This window comes from Mycothermus thermophilus (assembly GCF_041956435.1).
Source record: "Mycothermus thermophilus strain CBS 625.91 unplaced genomic scaffold VTJ04scaffold_2, whole genome shotgun sequence".
In the NCBI taxonomy this organism is placed as follows: Eukaryota; Fungi; Ascomycota; class Sordariomycetes; order Sordariales; family Chaetomiaceae; genus Mycothermus; species Mycothermus thermophilus.
Genome location: NW_027191428.1, coordinates 4,582,767 through 4,602,426, shown reverse-complemented (window position 1 = coordinate 4,602,426; position 19,660 = coordinate 4,582,767). Strand labels below are relative to the sequence as shown.

At 56.4% G+C, this 19,660-nt stretch overlaps 7 protein-coding genes across 7 annotated transcripts; 4 read left to right on the top strand and 3 right to left on the bottom strand.

The window, feature by feature from the left end:
- Nucleotides 1–802: 802 nt before the first annotated feature.
- Nucleotides 803–1,404, top strand: VTJ04DRAFT_3873 (uncharacterized protein; the record flags this gene model as incomplete). The annotated part of the gene is made up of 2 exons (XM_069361820.1): nt 803–850; nt 1,204–1,404. 2 exons carry the CDS (start codon nt 803–805, stop codon nt 1,402–1,404), a joined length of 249 nt encoding a protein of 82 aa, XP_069222393.1.
- A 24-nt stretch (nt 1,405–1,428) lies between these two features.
- VTJ04DRAFT_3872 (uncharacterized protein) lies at nt 1,429–2,990 on the top strand (the record flags this gene model as incomplete). The annotated part of the gene is made up of 6 exons (XM_069361819.1): nt 1,429–1,446; nt 1,696–1,714; nt 1,901–2,068; nt 2,133–2,222; nt 2,295–2,349; nt 2,420–2,990. The coding sequence occupies 6 exons, from the start codon at nt 1,429–1,431 to the stop codon at nt 2,988–2,990; spliced, it is 921 nt and encodes a 306-aa protein (XP_069222392.1).
- Nucleotides 2,991–3,054: 64 nt separating this feature from the next.
- VTJ04DRAFT_3871 (uncharacterized protein) lies at nt 3,055–3,459 on the bottom strand (the record flags this gene model as incomplete). The annotated part of the gene is made up of 1 exon (XM_069361818.1): nt 3,055–3,459. The coding sequence occupies one exon, from the start codon at nt 3,457–3,459 to the stop codon at nt 3,055–3,057; it is 405 nt and encodes a 134-aa protein (XP_069222391.1).
- A 460-nt stretch (nt 3,460–3,919) lies between these two features.
- VTJ04DRAFT_3870 (uncharacterized protein) lies at nt 3,920–5,942 on the bottom strand (the record flags this gene model as incomplete). The annotated part of the gene is made up of 2 exons (XM_069361817.1): nt 3,920–5,492; nt 5,551–5,942. The coding sequence occupies 2 exons, from the start codon at nt 5,940–5,942 to the stop codon at nt 3,920–3,922; spliced, it is 1,965 nt and encodes a 654-aa protein (XP_069222390.1).
- An 845-nt stretch (nt 5,943–6,787) lies between these two features.
- Nucleotides 6,788–7,594, top strand: VTJ04DRAFT_3869 (uncharacterized protein; the record flags this gene model as incomplete). The annotated part of the gene is made up of 1 exon (XM_069361815.1): nt 6,788–7,594. The coding sequence occupies one exon, from the start codon at nt 6,788–6,790 to the stop codon at nt 7,592–7,594; it is 807 nt and encodes a 268-aa protein (XP_069222389.1).
- Nucleotides 7,595–7,964: 370 nt separating this feature from the next.
- VTJ04DRAFT_3868 (uncharacterized protein) lies at nt 7,965–10,528 on the bottom strand (the record flags this gene model as incomplete). Its single annotated transcript, XM_069361814.1, has 6 exons — nt 7,965–8,507; nt 8,760–8,811; nt 8,933–8,993; nt 9,563–9,900; nt 9,970–10,087; nt 10,159–10,528. The coding sequence occupies 6 exons, from the start codon at nt 10,526–10,528 to the stop codon at nt 7,965–7,967; spliced, it is 1,482 nt and encodes a 493-aa protein (XP_069222388.1).
- A 928-nt stretch (nt 10,529–11,456) lies between these two features.
- VTJ04DRAFT_3867 (uncharacterized protein) lies at nt 11,457–18,751 on the top strand (the record flags this gene model as incomplete). Its single annotated transcript, XM_069361813.1, has 9 exons — nt 11,457–11,593; nt 11,660–13,199; nt 13,268–13,845; nt 13,930–14,583; nt 14,670–15,002; nt 15,080–15,172; nt 15,245–16,838; nt 17,372–17,971; nt 18,038–18,751. The coding sequence occupies 9 exons, from the start codon at nt 11,457–11,459 to the stop codon at nt 18,749–18,751; spliced, it is 6,243 nt and encodes a 2,080-aa protein (XP_069222387.1).
- Nucleotides 18,752–19,660: the final 909 nt, after the last annotated feature.

The window sequence follows — 19,660 nt, the reverse complement described above, 5'->3', positions numbered from 1 at the left end:
TTTTTTTTTTTTTTTTTTGATGTTCGGTTATAATTTAGTCTCCTGTTCCCCTAAGGTGGACGGTGGCAGCTCTCGAGGGACGCACGCTCATGACATATCCCGACGAGAACAGGTTACTGGTTCATTGATGGGAGTTTACTTCTTGTACATGCTACATGTTATGGGTTGGCTTGACCGGAGATGTGTACATGAGAGATGGCATTATGAGCAGTGGGTTGTGTTAGAAAAGTTATTTCGTTCTGGGAGAAAGATTTGTCCAAAAAGAGTGATCGCTCAGAAAAAAAGAACAAAACATCTTGGGACATCCTGGGAGTTTCATCTCTTGGAACTTGATTTGGGATTTGGCTGGATGCGACATGGAGGATAGCCTTTTTGGGTTCCTGGCTGGATTTTGCGTCGCGAGAGTATGCCTTTCCCCTAGGAAACTCGACAGCAACAGGCAAAAAACCATCACGTCAGACTCAACGGCCCGGGGAGCCTCCAAGTGTTGGGACAGTTGTGGCAAATTTCTCTTGTACTCGCCACAAGGGATAGGTATCACGAAACCCGGAGCCCGAGCCTTCGGGACATTCGTGCCGTCCACAATGCAACATTGGAGAGGCGTTGCGGATGGACGGATCTCTGCCGATGAGGTTGGCGATGCTTGCACAAGAATACACACATCCAAGCTGTCTGTTTGTTTACTTTTTGCTTGGCAACAAGTGCAGCGCTGGATGCAACCATGACTCATGAACTCCTCCATCTTGGCTTGAGGAAGATCGCAAGCCAAAGAGCTCTCTGAGTGGCAAAAACACCGTTTGCAATGACGTTGCCTCGTCTGCCAGTCTGCCAGCTCAGCTATGGGCGGCATGTCCGTCGGTCGGTTGCAAGTCACGGGAGGGAGTGCAACGTTTGGCCGTGGTTCTCAAGCGACGGCATGGCGGCGTATAACGCCCGGCATCATGTGGTGGCCAAAGCCCTAAACAAAAAAGAGCCCCGCACACTGAAATTCGAACAAAAAGAGGGCGGAAAATCACAAGAGGAAAGAGACCTGAGAAGCTCGAAAAAAAGGTGGGGCTCGCATTGCTCCTCCCCGCACCCTACCGTACCACACTGTAAGCTCTCCCTGTGGTCTAGACGGGTCGCAGTAACTTTACTCCCGTAGCTCACACGAAAGCTTTTCTGCCTTCTCTGGGTTCTGCTTGATCTTTTCTTGGCCCCCAGGCGGAGAGAGGGAAAGCGAGAAGAAAAATTCCGTCGACCGGCCGGAAACCCGACCCAGCCTCTCCAAGCGCACACCACACTGACTGGACCAGGGCTCGTCCTGTTCGGTGCCCGCCACACCCACACCAACTTCCCATTCCCCCCTCCCAAAACAAACTCCATCCAACAAGCCTTGTGGTAGTCAACAAGTACACGCCTTGAAGGGCGATACACCACAGCGGCAAGATGTCTGTCGCTTCGAAGGTACGTCACAGTTGTTTTTCTTTTTCTCATCGTTTCGTTTTATCTGCGCCCATGACATCGTCGTCATTGTCGGAGCTCTCGGAGCTCAGAGGTCTGCTTGGGAAACGTAGCCATGCAATCGTGATGCGCCTGCGTCGTCCAGCCAATGGCTTCAGATGAGCTCCGCGACACCTTGGGCAGCTCGCATTCCTTTTCGCGACACCAAAGTCAATTGGAGTTGAAGATTGCTAACATTGTCATGGCATCCAGAACCTTTACGACCTTCTGGGTTGGTGTTTTCCCCGCCCCCTCCTCCCATCCTGCGCGCATTGCCGGAGTTGAAGCGACTCTCTCCGCTCGAGACAGCCCCTCACTTCTTCTCTGACGCAATCAATTCACGACCCGCTACTCCAACGCTCAATCGCAACACCTCATCAGACTTGCTGACGCATCCTTCTTTTCTTCCACCTTGCAGGCAACGACATCGAGGGAGATGAGCCGCCCGCTCCTCCCGTGAAGCCCGTCACCAAGGCCCAAACAAGCACTGTCAAGCGCAACAGCGATGGCACTGCTCCGTCGTCTCGCGCCCCGCACCAGGGCGGCAACCGCCGCGGCGGCGCTCATGTGAGCGGCAACGAGGCCGGTTCGTACTTCTTCCAGTTCTACACTCCATGGCATTGCTTGTTTTGCTGACGATAGGACCATAGCCTTCCGTGACCGCAATGCCGGCCGCGAGTCGAACCGCGACAAGCCCACCGATGAGGCTCCTCGTGGCGCCCGCCGCGGTGGCTTCCGTGGTAAGTTTGCACCTGATTGATGTGCGCCGGCCCTGTCTGCCTCAGTACCAGCTGACAATGTTTGTCTCCCAGGCCGCGGCAGACGCCCTGATGAGGGTGATCGCCACCCCTACAAGCACGCTCCTCGGTAAGCTTTTCTTCCAACGACTCACCACATTGTCTCTATATAGGCATTGTTATTGACTTTCCTCCGCTAGTGCCAACTCTGAAAAGCAGGCTAGCCAGGCCTGGGGCGCCGTCGAAGGCGAGGCCGAGCTGAAGGACGAGCAGGCCGCCGCCGAGATCGCCCAGTCGGAGAAAGCCGAGGGCGAGGCCTCGCCGGTTCCCGAGACCAAGGAGGAGGAGCCGGAGGAGAAGCACATGACCTACGACCAGTACCTCGCCCAGTTGGCTGAGAAGAAGCTTGCCCTCGAGGGCGAGCTCAAGGTCCGCAAGCCCAACGAGGGCGTCAAGGACGAGAAGTGGAAGGACCTCAAGCCCCTCACCAAGGAGGAGGATGAGCTCTTCCCTGCCACCCACACCAAGCACAAGCGCGAGCGCGAGCGCAAGACCAAGCAGTTCATCGAGATCGATGCCCGCTACGTTGAGCCCGAGCGCACCCGTGGCGGCCGTGGCGGCCGCGGTGGTGGTCGTGGCGATGGCCCCCGTGGCCGCGGCCGTGGTGGTGCCCGCGGTGACTTCCGTGGTGGCCGCGGTGGCGCCCGTCAGGACGCTGCCCCTCTCAACCCGAACGACGAGTCTGCTTTCCCTAGCCTGGGCAGCAAATAAAGCAGCCGCATAGCCGCCGCCGCCGTCGTCTCTCCTTCGTGGAGCAGGGCCATACACCTTGACATCACCCGAGTGCCTCGAGAAGCTTGGAGTGTGTATCAGATGGGATGTTGACACAGAGGTCAAGGGTATTTACAGGGCAGATGAGGAGGGGGGGAGGAAAGAGGAGAGGCAAGAGGAAAGGTAAAACACAAAAAAGGAATTCGGTGTGGATTTGTTTAGGGCCACATAAATGTCCACGGACCGGTTTCAGGGCGGGCAATCGTGATATGGTTCTTGACACAAACCCGCACTCTTCTCTCCTCGGGTTTCTTTTGTTCTTTCTTCTACAAATCAGGCAGGGAAATGGAAAGGCAAATGACAATGTTTTTCTTTCTTTGATGATCGACTTTGAGATTCTGGTCTCGGATTTGGGCACACTCTCCCTCGTCGGTGGAGAGATGATTGGTGATATGCCTTCTTTCTGCATGGTGTGTTGTCACCACTCCACATAATATGTCCCAGCCATCTGTCACCCAGGCGCTCGAATATGTCAAGGAATTGGTCGACCTGAACTAGAAATCGACGAGAGAGCGTCCTGGTCACCGCTATCCAGAGTGGTCGGCCGGTGTGACGAGATGAGGTGCGATCAAGACAAGGAACGTCATGTAGATACCTAGATATCTTCCTCTGGACAGGCCGTGAGTCTTGCTCACCCCCCCATTTCTCCTTTACCTTCCTCATCTGAGGCTTACGAATAGATTTATTTCTTCATCCAGCCTGGCTCGCCAATGCCACAGAAAACTATGCGAATGAAGTGGACCATTCCCTTGTACGGCCCTCATGCTTGACATCCAGCGATATGTGTGTGGTAAATCAAGTAGATGGACAATGTATTAATTGTATCAGTCGTAGCAGTACACACTCGCTGTCTACCTAGCTGACCCTATCTACTCCCTTCCCATCCCTTCTCTCCCATTTCTCCTCCTCCTCCTCCTACCAGCCGCAACCACCCTCCCGCCGAGATCAATCCCCACGCTCGCAACCAGCAAGACGGCATTGAACGCCGCCATCAGATAGAAGGGCGCCGCGTGGGACCACGCGTCGAACAGATAGCCGCCGAGCTTGGTGAGGAGGAGGATGGCGGCGCCGCCGCACCACGAGTAGACGCCCGCCACGGACCCTTTAAGGGCGACTCGCGATCCTGATGGTGGGCGACGGTTTGGGCCGTTTAGCAGCAGCGGGGTTTCTGAGGAAGGGTTGGAGAGGTGATTGTCGTTGCTGTTGCTTTCTGTGCTCTCTCGGCGGCTATACTCATTCTCATGCCCGTTCTGGTTATGGTTCTCTTCGTTGTCCAGGGCGGAACCGAGCCCAGAATCTCTATCCTCATCAGCCAGTGGCGATCCATCATCCGCCTTCAACACGCCCCTGCCAAGTGATCCGAGACTGCACACAATCGCACCAATCTGGCTCGCCCCGATCAGCGCCGCCAGCAGCAACACTCCCGGTCCGCCTCCGCGTCCATCCACGTCCTTCAACTCCGGACTCGGCAGCCGGGAAAACCCGATATACCCCACCACTCCCAACACCGTCGAAACCACCACCGGCCAATTCATCACCGCCCACCAGCTCCCCGTCCTCCCCCTCCCCTTCCGGCTGGAGAGGTACCCAAACACGGGCGCGCACACCAGCCCGACCAGCTGCGCCACGCCGGTGAGGATGGACGCGAGCACGTACGCCTGGCGACACTCGCGCTTGAGGTCGGGCGACGGGTCGGTGGGCGAGCCGCGGCAGAAGCCGTGGCCGAAGAAGTAGGCGTTGACGGACAGGGGGATGAAGAGCGAGATGGCGACCGTCGAGGCGCGCGCGACAAAGCCGCCGAGGTAGCCGATGGCGATGTCCGGGTCGGTGAGGCCGAGGCGGATGGCGCGGAGGAGGAGGTGGCGGTAGGGCAGCGGCGCTGGTTTGGGAGCAGGGAAGGAGGATGAAGATGACGAAGAAGGGGTGATGGGGGTGTGGCGAGATGAGCTCCTGGGCCCGAGACCGAAAAGCATGCGCAGACCTTTGCCCTCCTCGCCGCGTAGGCCGCGCAGGCCGAAGAATGCGAAAGCGCCGACGAGCAAGGCCACGCAGCCGACGACGTAGAAGCTGTAGCGCACCGCGTCGGCCAAGGTGAGACCCTCGATGTGGCTGAACTGCGCGGGTAAGGGGAGGAAGAGGGACAGCGCGACGAGGGCGCCGCAGCCGGTGAAAAGCCCAACAAAGCCGGCCAGGGCGGACGGCTTGCCTCCCGCGTCCTCACGGTGGCGCGGTGATTCCTCTTCTTCGTTCTGCTCCTCCTCCCAGGTCTCTTCTGGGTAGCTGGCACCGTGGAAGCTCTCGGGAGTGATGGTGGCTTCGGAGTCCATGGAGAGTCTTACGCTCGAGCTCCGCGCACTGTGGGGTAAGGGTTTGGGTGTAGTCTCAGCTGCTGGTATGGTCTCATCTGTCAGGGACGGGAGAATGGCTGTTACCATAGTGGCTCTGAGGATGTCTTGTCAGCGGTGTAAGTCTTGATTCCATGCTCGACGGTAACACTCACGCAGCCGAAGCTCCCAAGGCAAAGAAGACCCTGGCCAACAACAACTGGGGATACACATTGCGGGCCTGGACAAACAGGAACAAGGCGAGGCCGATGATGACGTAGCCGGCAACAGCAACATTGCGCACACTGGCGCGGTCGGATATCAAACCCCAGACCGGGCAGGCGACGAGGGCGACGAGCTCGTCGACGAAGCCCAGTGTGCCAACAATGTCGCCGACGCCATGCTTGATGCCGATGAGATCAGTGATGACGAACGAGACGCTGCTGTTGAGGAAGACGAGGAAGGAGATGCTGAAGAGCGAGATGCACAGAAGATAGGTCAGAGCCTGCAACGGGGTGGTGGAGGACGAGAAGGGAAGGCGGCGCAACAGGCGGTGGCCGAGGGACATGGCTGGTCAATTGTGACTCTCGGATAGGTGTCTGGAGTGTGTACAAGGTACTGCATGTAATGTATGTACAAGAAGTGGGTGTTGATCGGGTCAATTGATGACAACTTCCAAGCTCGGATCTGGATGTGCAGCAATTGGTCAAATGGCGGGCTTGGTGTTCATCACAATGCACTGTACGATCCATTCGTACTCGAAGGGATTACTCTGGGGCTAGGTTGTTACATTCCACGGCATCCTCGGCAGCTCCCAGCAAAGGAGTTGGTGGTGAGTGAGACAGCTGCCCATCGGTTCACAGCTGAGGTACGGAGCTCTTCTTGTTGGTGGGGCTGGCTGTCTGCCGGGAAGCGGACGCGGCGTCTAACAAGGGCGAGACCCCGCCGTGGCACGTGACATACTGAACAGGGGGCAAGGGGATCAGTTGCTGCGGTGACGTTGCTGGGGACTTGGTTGTTTATGTAATCTCCCAGACCGTCAGCATGATGAAACCCGCTCGAGGACATGATAATGGTCCAGATATGCAATGCGTATAGGTACAAGTGTGCGCAGGATGACTAGTTCAAAACTAAGTAAGCGACAGTGTCTTTGATAAGTATTAACTGTTTGGAATGCATTTCGACTTTCCCCTGATTCGGTGTAACGTTGCCTTCCAAGTTGGCACGAACCAACAATCACTCCTCAGGTGCCTGACAGAACCCTCGTCATAAGATATCTTGAAAAAACCCATAGTTTTGGCCTTGTATCTCTGGTGTCAGCAACCGCCGAACTTCTTTTCTTCAGTCTCACCTCACTAACCTTGGTTAAGCCTACCTTGTGGCTCACCTAATCCATTCACCGGCGGCCCATCGATGGCCACTTCGAACCCCAGCAATGACGAGGTTGCTCACTCCTCCTCAGCACAAGACAATACCAACCCTCCATCATATGACAACATTCGTTTAACCACCGACGCCAAGCGCTTGTTCTGGACTGTCAACGGGCCCCTGAGCGACTCGATCTGGGTCATGCCCGGACCTTACTACGACCCAGGCGCTTCCCTTGAGCCGTATTTTCGCCAGGGTGAGGCAGGGGAAGAGTTGCATCCCGTGTCTCAATCGCCACTCACCGAAGACAAAATCAAAGCCGCTACAGTCAGCGTTCACGCCCTCGACGATTGGGAAAATGTCTGGTGCGATTACCACTGTCTGGAGTGTTGGGGTTGGGAAGGACCCGGGGTGGCGCCTGATGATGATGAGAATTGGGTCCTCTTCGGAACGATTCCCGGCAGGGAACCGGAACACCCTGATTTTCCGGGAAAAGAGCACTTGTTGAGGTGCTGTGGAGTCGATCGGCCGCTCAACAAGGACCCGAAGCTAGTGGTCGAAGCCACAGGAGAGTTTTTGACGATACACGATTTTGTGTCCGCGGTTCATCCATGGCTGATGGGTTTGCGCGACGACATTTTGAAGGCCTCGTCCCTTCACCCGCAAGGCACCGAGTCTTGGCCGCCGGAAACGAAGCTGATGGTTGGGAGTCCAAGGCCGGGATCTCTTAGTGTGATGACAGAGGAGGACTGGAGGTGGTACAGGAAAAAGCACCCCCTACACGATAAGTTGGTGAATGGGACTTGGCAGCGTGACGACTCACGACCGATTGGCTGGGTGTCTCTAGTCTAGTAAGGACATCCAGTTAAGCGCTTGCGCATCGGGACCCCTCCACCTTTCCTGATCATCGTCATTAGGTACGATTAGAACCACGTTGAAAGCTGAACAGAATCATTGCTTCTGTCGATCACTAAGCACTCAGGCAACGAAGATAAAAATATGTAACGGAGAGCCAAGAACACACTTGATGAAAGCAAAAAGGGTCTATTGAGGTTCCCTAGGTAGTACGAAAGTGAAGGTATCCGTTCTTTCGAACCTCTTTGTCCTCCTTGAGTATGTAGCACTGAGGTAGCCGTTTAGGTGGTGACCTATGCATGACGTAGGGACCCAAGGCGCTGAAGATATCCATCCCCAAATCTATCCCCGGGCATAATGATATCGCTCACAAGCTTGGCGCTCTGACAAGTTTAACAATGATGTCCTGTGGCTTGGCCTTGCTGGCAATGTACTCGGGCGTGTTGTAGGCAGGGTCGCTGGTGTCAACCGTGACGCCCATCATGCCACCGTTGCCGCCGCAGGCGCCCAGCAGCGAGGCGGCCTTTTGCTCGGGAGTTGCGTTGGCGCCGCCGTCAATGGTGCGCGCGAGGTCGCTGTAGGTGACGGACGAGTTGGTACGCGGGTTGATGTGCTTGGCCAGAACCAGAATGGTACCCGCGCCGTCGACGGGGATGGTCCACTCGGAGCAGGTGAACTCGGGCGGCATGGTCCACAACGGGTTTTCGTGGGTTTCCGCGATGTAGCGCAGGAATGCCCCCGCATATTCGATGTCCTCCGGGTCGATGTCTTGCGCCGTGCCGCCGTCGATGCCGAAGCAGACTCGGGCGGCCGTTTCGCCGCAGTCGGCGCGGCTGGCCAGTGGACCAGAGATGGCGAGAGCAGGAATCGCCCAGGCAAGGTTCAGAGTGACAAACCGCATGGTGGGTTGCTGTTGTGATTGGGAATGGTTTGAAGCTCAAGATGAGTTGCTGCTGTCGGTGGAGTGAAGACTGGTGAGACGCGACCGTTGACTCGGATTGGGTCAGGGCGAGGCCATTTGTATACCGTCGTTCTCCTCACGAGCTATGCTTTGTGACCCTGTCACCAGATTCAGACACAGGGCATAGGATAGTCCATCGAACTCCCGCCGGTCAGCGGCCTCCAACAACAACAGTGATCTTCAAGCTTGACACAAACTCGCCTTATGTGACCTTCGTGTTCCGAAGTGCGTCACCTGTGTCCCCGCGATTGCCCTACGCACCATGTCAGCATGAGAAGGAACGTTAATTACCTCTCATCGGATTCAAAGACAAGTATTGTCATGGATGGTCCTCCTGAATAGGAGGGGAGAGGGCAGTTCGTATATGCGCAAACCTTTTGGCTCGGGCTAACTTTGACTTTTCACCGAGGCCAGGATCCATGGATTCCGGCGGATCTGATGGCACAATGTTAGCGACAGGGCGAGAAGGCGAGACGCGAGAAAGCCAGTTTGGAACAGACTGTCAAGTTGTTAGGGAACATTGATCAAGATGTCGTAACAGCTCCATGTGAATTACCCAAAGATAGGGGGAACACAGGTGAGGTATCACAGTATGAGCCCCTCAGACGCCGCAGAGCTGAGCAGAATAGCATACAGATCACAAAGCACTGGGGATGCTGTTGAATTCCATCAAGATCTGAACATCTAGCTGTAGAGAGATAAAGCCTGTTACCACGGTATCTGGAGCAATCTTCCAACAGAAATCTAGCCCTTCTTGACCCATTATGCTTCTCCTCCTAGCTAGATCGTATCAACTCGATACTCCATCCTCGAACAAAGCCCTATCACAAACGATGATCCACGGCTGAACAGGCAGGGTCGTACCGCGCCCGGTCGAGGACCTAGGTTTCACACATGCCGAATTCAGGTTGACTAGAGAGAACAAGACACGGTTAACAAGAGGTTCTGACGATAGAGCATGTTGGAGACTCACCATCCCTCGCCACAATCTGAAGGCAACGAACCGCAGATGCCATTCCTGTTGCAGCAATTTCCGTAGACCACACTGCAAGTGTAGCGCTGGGGCCCTCCGCAAGTGCCATCCGTCGTGTTGCCCTCGAGCCACGGCGGCGTGGTGTCGACGGGCTCGCCTGGGATGAAATCCATGCAGTTACCCGATTGGCACCGGCCACTGCCACAGTAGTCGTCGCCAGTGCCGCATTTCCCCTCCATGTTGCAGCAATCGCCCCATTTCCCGGTGCACATCCGGTTGCCATGTTGGAAGCCGCACGTCCCGTCGGTACTCCAGACCTTGTCGCCCACGCAGGCGCCCTCGTAGCACGTCCCGGGTGCACAGTCGTCGCTGGTTCCAGCGTCAGAGTCTTCAAAAGCAAAATCAAACGGCGCTTCATTCTGCGCTATTATTACTCACTCCGAGTTACCGCAGGTGAACGTTTCGGCATTGCAGCATTGGAAGTCGGTGCCGAGGCAGGTGGCGTTCTTGTTCGGAGGACCGCAGAGTCCATCATAAGCGCGGAGGGGTTCGACGACTAATAGCACGGGCATGATATGTGGTGAGTGTCTGAAAAATACTGGCCCAATCTATCAGTCGCCCACTTACACCCAAAAACACAGTACATGGCGTTTGGCTGGACGTTGGAACAGTCCTTTTGCAGGTCCGGATTTAGAAAGAAAAATTGATCAGTGGTGATGTCGTACTTCTTCGCCAGCTGGTAACATGTATAGTAGTTGACGTCGTCATACGTCCTGGCCCACTGCCGACAGTTGATCTCACCCGGTTGGATCGGGCCCTCCCTCTTGTTCAGCATGGTCGGGACGGGCCGAGCAACCACGAACGCGCCTGTTGGTTCATCTGCCCTTCGTGCTTTTTTGGTCGGGTCCCATGTCACTGGTTGACACTCATCGGCGATGACCGCCGCGGGCCACGAAGCAAGTGAAAGGGCGAGGGCAAGAGGTGAGAAGAATCTCATGACGATGTTGAGTGTGCCTGAGCTGAGGTTTGGCATATACTGCAAGATTGAGAGACTGTGAGAACTCGAGATGGGGATGGGACGAGTGAAGAGGTGAACAAACAGGATGAGGGGAATTTGTGACCACCAGAGGGTTCACATACAGGTATGTACTGTTGAGACTGACATCTTCTAGGCAGATGACTAGCACACTCGAGTTCCTGGTTGTCGGGTTGTACTACGCTTACACAATAGCTCAGTGGAGTTTTGCTCTGATGATGGGCCATTACTACCCTGACCGAATAGCTCGAAGGTATTGAGGACTACACCACAATGTAGATAATTAAGTCATAAACCGGTGAAGCAGGATATGATTGACAGCACGTCAACGCCGAAAAGACACCGAGAATGTTCCTATCGCCGTAGCTTTGGCCTGGGGCACCTATTACTACCCTCACGAACGCTCGTATTTGGCTTTTTGAGTCCTGGCTCTTTCAAAGTTGGTAGTATTATTGCTGACATAGGATATGAACCCCCTGGCCTGGGGCCGGAACGGGAGAGAAACGTTACTTTCCGTAGCCGTCCGTACCGGCCCAAAATGCATCTCACCTCGGCCTCACCATGTATGAAGCTCACATCGGTTTCAACCCAGACTACGTCTGGACATCTGACCTGGATAGGTAACCAATTCTTCATTGCCATCTTGCGAAAATTTGAGCCTTCCTAAACAATGCACCAAGCTTGCCATGGAGAGTAATAGTGCATAGTCTCCTGAGAAAAATAGGGGTTGCAGTAGACGTGTTCATCAACTGTTTCTTGAGCACGTAGCATTTGGATATCAGGACTGTAATGACTATTAGTAGCATCAGATATCTCCCCTCATAGTTGAGATCTAAGGCTCTCAACATCCTTTGCTCACAGCCGTTTTCATTCGTATTCCCTCTCCCTGATGATGGAATTGCTTCTACGACTCACGTTGTGCCTGCTGGCGTTGCTTGCTCCGGCCGCAGCTCAGTACGCACAGGACTACATTGCCCAGAACATTCCCAGCCCAATAGGTCCAGGCACCATCCGGGCATACTTCTAGTGAGTAATATTGGATCCGATGCAATGGAGGTTGTAAGGGGCTTTCGAATGCTAAGAAACCTACAGCCGACCCACGCAAAATCATCAACCTATCCGCGTTATCGAACTTGATCCTGAGTATGTTTATATTACCTACAACTGCTACTACATGAAAGACATCTGCAAAAACGCCTACAATTTCATGCAAACCGACCGTGGGAAGCGTCTGCATACTGCAGTCGTGCTCCCGAACAACGTCTTTGGCTACGATTTCAACACAGGAAAGGATTCCTCCAAGCGCAGCTACAATCGCCGCGAACATTCGTGTCCCAAGGCCACATGGAAGGAGAACCACCCGTGTCCTGAAACTGACCAAAAGGAAGTGATGCGGCACAATGGACCTTGGTTCACCAGAGAACTCGAGCCTGGGACAAACAAAAACGAGATCATGAACCGGCGAGACTCACAAGGCCGGGTGGTCGAGCAATCCGGGGTTCGGTACTCGTGCGATGAATTCCCAGCCGCCACATGGGTAGAAGGTGGTGACTGGAACCAAGACAGGCCATCCGAGACTCGCTGCGCCGCCGTAAGCTGCAAGACAGGCGTCAAAGCCGAGCAGACCTGGCAGGGTATGGCCCACAGCGCTCTGAGGAGAGAGATGAGAAGGGTCATAAGACGCCGACAACAACAATTCGGACACTTCAACTTTTTCGATAATCAACAGAGTATAGTTTGGTTTGGGTTCCTCATGGAGAACAACCCAAACGGGGTCGCCGCCAGAATCACAGTGTACGATGATCCATTTCTCGACAACGTCGGGAATGAATACCAGGTTACGCAGGCAAAGCGACGGTCCGCCAACTCCAACACTACTGCTTCGTTCGGCTGGAGGCTCACCACCGAGCGCCTCGCGGAACTTGTCAAGATGGGCCACGCATATGAAACCACCGTCTCTGCCAATGACTCGATGGTGGGGATATCTTTGTCAGACTTAACAGGCACCACCTTTCCCATGGCTCATATGAGCAACACCGGCCTGCGGTTCCGCTGGGACTTGGATAACGAGGACGAAGATGAAGACGACTTCACCAACACGACGGTCAGACAGGCGGCCCGCCATGTGCAAAGAGACTTCAAGCCCGTTCCCAGCAAGCCCGCTCTCGTCCCACGAAGCGCGGCGACGCTCACCACCACACCTCGTTTGAGAGCAGCGTCTGCGGCTGACATACAGAAGGCACGCGAGGTCGTGGAGAAGGCCATCGCCGAGTCGTCCAGGCTGAACCAGGCCCGGCTGGCGAACCCACTGCGAAACAACTATCGGCTGAAGCCCGGCACTGTTGTGGGACAGAGGAAAGTACAGCGTCGCTGGCTCGGCGAAAGAGCCGAAGACGACGTGGTGCCGCCGCTGCTGGAAATCACGGATGAGATGGCCGACGCCGCCGCCCTGATCGCGGAAGCTGAGGCTACGGAACTTGCTGGGAATGTAACTCGGCGCGCTGCTGCCGCGGCCGGCACGTACTGGATGGAGGGCATCGCAAGAAAGGGCACCGTGCCTTGGGGCGATGATCCGAGCTACGTTGTCTTCCGCAATGTGCGCGACTACGGCGCCAGAGGTGACGGTGTGACGGTAAGAACTTCAGACCGTCATGAGCTAAGAGCAAGTGACTCGTGCTAACAAGAGGACCATGAATCCAGGATGACACCAAGGCAATCAAAGAGGCAATGAATGATGGCAAACGGTGCGCCGCAAAGTGTAACGGCTCCACGGTCAAGAACGCCATTGTGTATTTCCCCCCGGGCACCTATCTAGTATCCAGCACGATCCCGCTGCCCTTCGGAACCCAAGTTATCGGCGACGCCAACGACCGTCCCAAACTGGTTGCCTCCAGAAGTTTCATCGGTTCCAGCGTTCTCTCGGTCAACGAGTACACGGGGGGCGGCAAGGGCCCGGATGGCCTGGACCAGCAATGGTATGTCAACACCGCCAACTTCTACCGGCAGCTCCGCAACATGGTCATCGACGTGACGGCCACCCGGGCGTCTCAGCAGGTTTCGTGCCTCCACTACCAGGTCGCGCAGGCGACCAGCCTCCAAAACGTTGAGCTTATTGCTGGCCCGTCGCAGCGCGGCATCTTTGCTGAGAACGGCAGCGGTGGTCAAATCTCGGACGTCACTTTCAGGGGCGGCGCGGTTGGTCTATACGGAGGGAACCAACAGTTCACTGCTCAGCGTCTGACCTTTGATGGCTGTACGGTAGGCGTCCACCTTATATGGTAAGTGGCTTGGTGCTAGCAAGAGAGTGACACCCCTTTGGGCGGTGGGTTTCTGGTTACTAACATGACTTCCTTGCTCCATAGGGACTGGGGATGGGTGTGGAAATCCATCACAATGACCAATGTCGGAACGGGTTTCAAGCTGGTGCCGGAGGCCACAAACTCCGGGAACATTGGCTCGGTTTCGTTTTTGGACTCGTCCTTCACCAACGTCCAGACAGTCGTCCAGATGGAACCGCCCTCGACCGAACTCGGGTCAGGCACCACCGGGGTCATTCTGGAGAACGTTGTGCTGAGCGGTGTGGGAGCAGCCGTGGCCGACACCAATGGCAAGGTTCTACTGGATGGATCATCCACGTCAAAAATCGACCACTGGGCGCTTGGTCCTGTTTACAAAGGGTCGGCCAGTGCCAACGCCCGGACATTTTCTAACGGAGGCAAGGTCGGAAACTACCGCCGACCTGCTACACTCCTCGACGCCAATGGGGCGTACTTTGAGCGCCCAAAGCCGCAGTACGAGGATCGAGGCGTGGGAGACTTTGTTCACGTCAAGGACTTCGGAGCTAGGGGTGACGGCGTGACCGATGACACTGCCGCGTTCCAGGCCGCGCTGTACGCCAGCCAGGGCAAGATCCTCTTTGTGGACGCCGGATCATACATCCTCACCTCGACCGTCACCATCCCCAGCGGCTCCAAGATTGTGGGGGAGACGTGGTCTCAGCTGGTCGCAACGGGGTCGTACTTTGAAGATGCGAAGCAGGTCCCCCTTCCCTTTGATGTTCCGTCGCCATCCTGTCTGCTAACATTTGCGTCTACCTACCTAGAAACCCCAAAGTCCTGATCAAGGTTGGAAACCCTGGGGATGTTGGCAGCATAGAGCTGCAGGATCTCCTCTTCACCACCCGCGGCCCAACGGCCGGAGCGATCCTCGTAGAATGGAACATTGAAGCCGAGAGCCCGGGCTCGGCCGGTCTTTGGGACTGCCATGTTCGCATCGGAGGCGCCACCGGGACAGAGTTGACTCCTGCAGAGTGTCCTGCAACCCACGGTGTTGACCCGAATAGATGCAGCGCCGGAAGCCTGATGATGCACATCACACGGCAGGCATCGGGGTATTTCGAGAACATGTGGCTCTGGCTTGCTGACCACATGATCGAGTGAGTTGTGTCTCAGAAAGAGGAAGTGAGCGAGTGTGTATCATATTCTGTCCATGGGCTGACCCTGAAATGCGTAGCGATCCCGACTTGGAAGATGCCAACAATACCATGGTGCAGACTTCGATCTACGTCGCCCGTGGCTTGTTGGTCGAGAGCGTCAAACCCACATGGTATTCAACCCCATGCGTCAGGTTTCGTTTTCGTGCTTCAAGTGAGTCGGACTAACACTGGAGGTCGAAAAGGTTGTACGGGACAGGGTCAGAGCATGCCGTGTACTACCAGTACAACTTCCACAGGGCGAGGAACATCTTCGCCGGTATGCTCCAGACTGAGTCGCCCTACTATCAGCCAGTTCCGCCACCTCCTGTCCCCTTTGCAGACGCTGTCGGGGTCTTCCCAAGCGACCCCGTCTATGAGTGCGGCACAACCGGCCACGACTTCGATGGATGCGATGAGTCCTGGGCAGTCGTGATGCGGGAATGCCAAAATATCTTCGTTGCCGGTGCCGGCCTCTATTCCTGGTTTTCGGATTACACACAGGAGTGTATTGACCAGCATGCCTGTCAAAAGGCGTTAGTCCTACTCGACTCCAACTACGGAAATGTCCGGTTCCAGCACCTGATAACCATCGGGGCCAAGTACATGGTCGTGATGGACGGCAAGGGGATCTTGGCTACCGATAACCTCGCCGTCGAAGCGCATCCTAGGTGGTCCCAAATCTCGGTTCTCGACGTTGCAAGCGATGGCACGCAGTTCGGCGACCTCGTTTGGATCGACCCGATCATCTGGGACATGGACCCGCCCCGGTTCACTTGCTCGCCACCATGTCATATCAGGATTCCGTCGTGGACGCGCGCGACAAGTACCGTGAACTACCCCCTCATCACCGTCAGCGACGGCACTTGGACGAGCACCATCACCAAACCGCCTCTCACCATAACTCAATGGGTGTTTGAGCCCGTGACGCTGACCTCGGCGCCTGGGGCCCGCAAACGGCAGGGCTTCGAGGAGTTCTGGCCCGTGTTGGCAACTACACCGTTCTGGCCTGCTGTCACCTACACGGGAATTGATGGGGAGGTGACGACTACAAGCCCAACAGTGGCATTCCCTGCGCCGCCGCGTTCCATCGGCCCCGACGCTCCTCCCCCTCCTGGCGGCAGCTGGCCAAAGCGGGCCATCCAGCCGATCATGGGTGATGTCAACGAGCCTTCTGTCTCTCCCTGCTACGAGTGGGACTTCCAGTGCCTCGACATGGATGGGTCATTCAACACTCCGTGGAATTGGGGCAACTTGACGACCGACGAGTTGGAAGCCGAGAACGACGATTTTGATGAGAATTGGGACGAGGCCCAAACAACGTGCCTTACCACAGAGAGCACCACCACCACCCCGACCAGGACGACCACGCGGCCGACCGCCACCCAGGCCGACCCGATTCCGTCGCCCAAGCAGGGAGATCCGCGCAAGAACGAAGTGGATTGCTACAACAGCGGGCAAAAGACGGAGCACATCCGGCTGGACAACACGGCGCACAGCGCGTGCCGCGACCTCGGCGAGCCGGGGATGGTGCTGCCCGGAGGGTTCTCGTACCATCGCACGTTCAGCCTACCCTCAAGCTTCTTCTTGAAGGCGCGGGACGCCAATGTGAGCGCCAACGTCGTGAACGCGCCGGCGGCAAGAGCAGCAGCCTTTGGCCTGGGCGTCGAGATTGTCGTCTCGCTCGACATTGCCGACGACTGTCAGTGGACGTATGACTATGACGAGTGCCGGCGATATCTGAGCGTGCCCGTTGACAGCTGCGACTGTGGTGGGGTGGATGGGAAACAGGGCGGCGTTGTGCGCAATGATTGTTACTTTTGGAGGATCGACCCAAACACAGCCTGGTAGCCTGGGTGTCTGTGTAATCTATGGCTTCACAAGAACGGCAGATGCTTCATACCTATTGATGTATCTAGTGGAGATGGCCTTAAGTCTCAACACCTAGGTCGGCGCGGCCTATCAGAGGTGCCGGAGATCTGTTGAAGTGGTGCGTTTTAACGTGATTCACAAGTCCAATGGCTTGGGCCATCTGTTGGAGAGTGCAGATCACATGAGACATGTAGATTCCACGATAGCCTTTTTCTGTGAGTGGCGTTTGGCCCTTGAGTACGGAGTAGCTGAGGTACCTATGGAGTAGGTCAGGAATCATGTGGCCTCCGTAGAGGACAAGACGTTGAAGATGGTGGGTCTACAAACAGTAAGCACCCCAGATTGCCCCGCACTTCCGCCGCTGTGAAGGCGCTGTGCCCCTGGCTCAGCGACTCCACTCCACCGACCTCGGAGTCACTTGGGCATGTCTGTGACATCCGGGCTGCTATCTCGACAAAAAGCCCGGCTCGCGGCTCCGGTTTCACCGCTTCGCTCTGCAAGTGGTAGAGCAGCCAGTCGGGTTCTGTTGGCGGCTAGTGCCGGTTATCTATCTCTGGGCGACGCTATCCCGGTCCTTTGATATCACTCTCGTTGCGCCGCCCTTGTCGCGGCCGTTGCCCTCATTTCTCTTCTGCTCCGACCTCGTTGCCGTCGCAGTCTCAGTCGTTGCCGCCGTCGCCACCAAGGCCGTCCTTCCTTTAGCCGTCTACCGCGCTACAGCCGCCAACATGTCTGCTTCACTCCCTGGCAGCCGGGCTCTGCCCGAGTCTCAGTATGACCTCAACACCTACTGGGGCCGCGTCCGCCATACCGCCGGCATCACGGACCCCAGGACCCTCTTTGTCGGCCGCGCCGGCCTCGAGCAGGCCAAGAACCTGCTTATCGCATACAAGCAAGGCCAAATCCCGTCCATGACCCCCGAGTTATGGCGGGCCAAGAAGATCGTCGATTCAACCCTCCACCCGGACACCGGCGAGCCCGTCTTCCTCCCCTTCCGCATGTCCTGCTTCGTCCTCTCCAACTTGGTGGTCACGGCGGGCATGCTGACTCCCAATCTCGGAGTATGCCAAACCCTTACCTCTTACAGTCCTCTCGATCCATATCACTGACTCTCTCTCCCCCCTCAGACGCGCGGAACGATCGCCTGGCAAGTGGCCAACCAGTCGCTGAACGTGGCCATCAACTACTCCAATGCCAACAAATCCTCACCCCTCTCCTGGTCCAAGATCGCCCAGTCCTACGTCCTCGCCGTCACCGCCTCCTGCTCCGTAGCTGTGGGCCTCAACGGCCTCGTCCCGCGCCTCAAGACCCTCGCCCCGTCGACCCGGCTCATCCTAAGCCGCCTCGTCCCCTTCGCCGCCGTCGCCAGCGCCGGCGCGCTCAACGTCTTCCTCATGCGCAGCGAGGAGATGCGCACCGGCATCGACGTGTTCCCCGCCACCCCCAAGGTCTCGGCCTCCGCCGCCCCCGAGAAACAGTCCCCGACAGCAGCCGACCCCGCGCCAGAGTCAGCAACCCCTCAGTCCCTGGGCAAGAGCAAAAAGGCAGCGTTCCTCGCCGTCGCCGAGACGGCGGCCAGCCGCGTCTTTAACAGCTCGCCCATCATGGTGATCCCGCCGCTCATCCTGGTGCGGCTGCAGCGTACCGAGTGGCTTAAGAAGAACCCGCGGTACACCACGCCCGTCAACCTGGGCCTGATCCTGGTGACCAGCTACGCCGTGCTGCCCCTCGCGCTGGCCGCGTTCCCGCAGCGCCAGAGGGTCAAGGCCGAGTTGCTTGAGCCCGAGTTTCATGGGAGGGGTGGAGAAGACGGGTTGGTGGAGTTCAATCGGGGGATTTGAAAGAGGCAAGAAAGGACGGGATGACATTTTCCGAGAGAATCTTATGGACTAGGCGTTCTTTTCGTTGTATATGGTTGTGGCCGGCAAGCGAGCGGTTCCATCTGCAGATAGATATCATGGGGCATATGTCCCGCTGGCGTTCGGGGGGGAGGAAAACATAGACGGATCTGGATGGTTTCTGTGCCTGATTCATTTGGTCCTGCTATCACTTTCTTTGGGTTGTTGCTGTCATGGCTTGTTGAAAACGATCTGTGAACGGCTGATTGCAGCGCGCCAAACCCAGATCCTTGTCACAGCGCAACATTTCCACCTGCTTTACAATCCTCACCTAGCGATGGATTACTTTCTGAGGATTGGCCGGGAGCAAGGCAGAGCAAGCAGGTACACCGTCTCCTATATGTCCTGTCCAGATCAGGTCTGTAGATGCTGCCCATCCAATCCCTAGGATTGTCCGACCAAGTACTCCCCATAGGAGGATGTGATATGCGCCTCCTCTGACTGGCAGTTCGAGTTTGGGCAGAGATGAGATTGCGAAGGCCGGGAAAAAAGACTCTGGTTGGCGCTGGACAGAGGGACGGGCTTTATCATCATCTCGCTCTCGGCTCTAAGTCAATGCGCGTTAAAGCTGGCCAGCTCATGCGCTTGATTTCAGGTATTTACTACCCTGACTTGGGTAAATTCGATGGTGATCTGGCCAGGCCTTGGAACGGTCGAGGGAACACAAAGACAACAAGACCTACATCGCACGATGCTTGGCTTCGGACACAATGTTGCGCGAGCAGATTGGGAGGGCTTTAAACAACTGGAGCTCGTAGGGAGCTTCACAAAGCACTCGCCCTCGCCTCCAACGGATTGACATCGTGCGACACCAAGGATTCTGGCCAAACCAAACTTCCGGACTAAAACGCA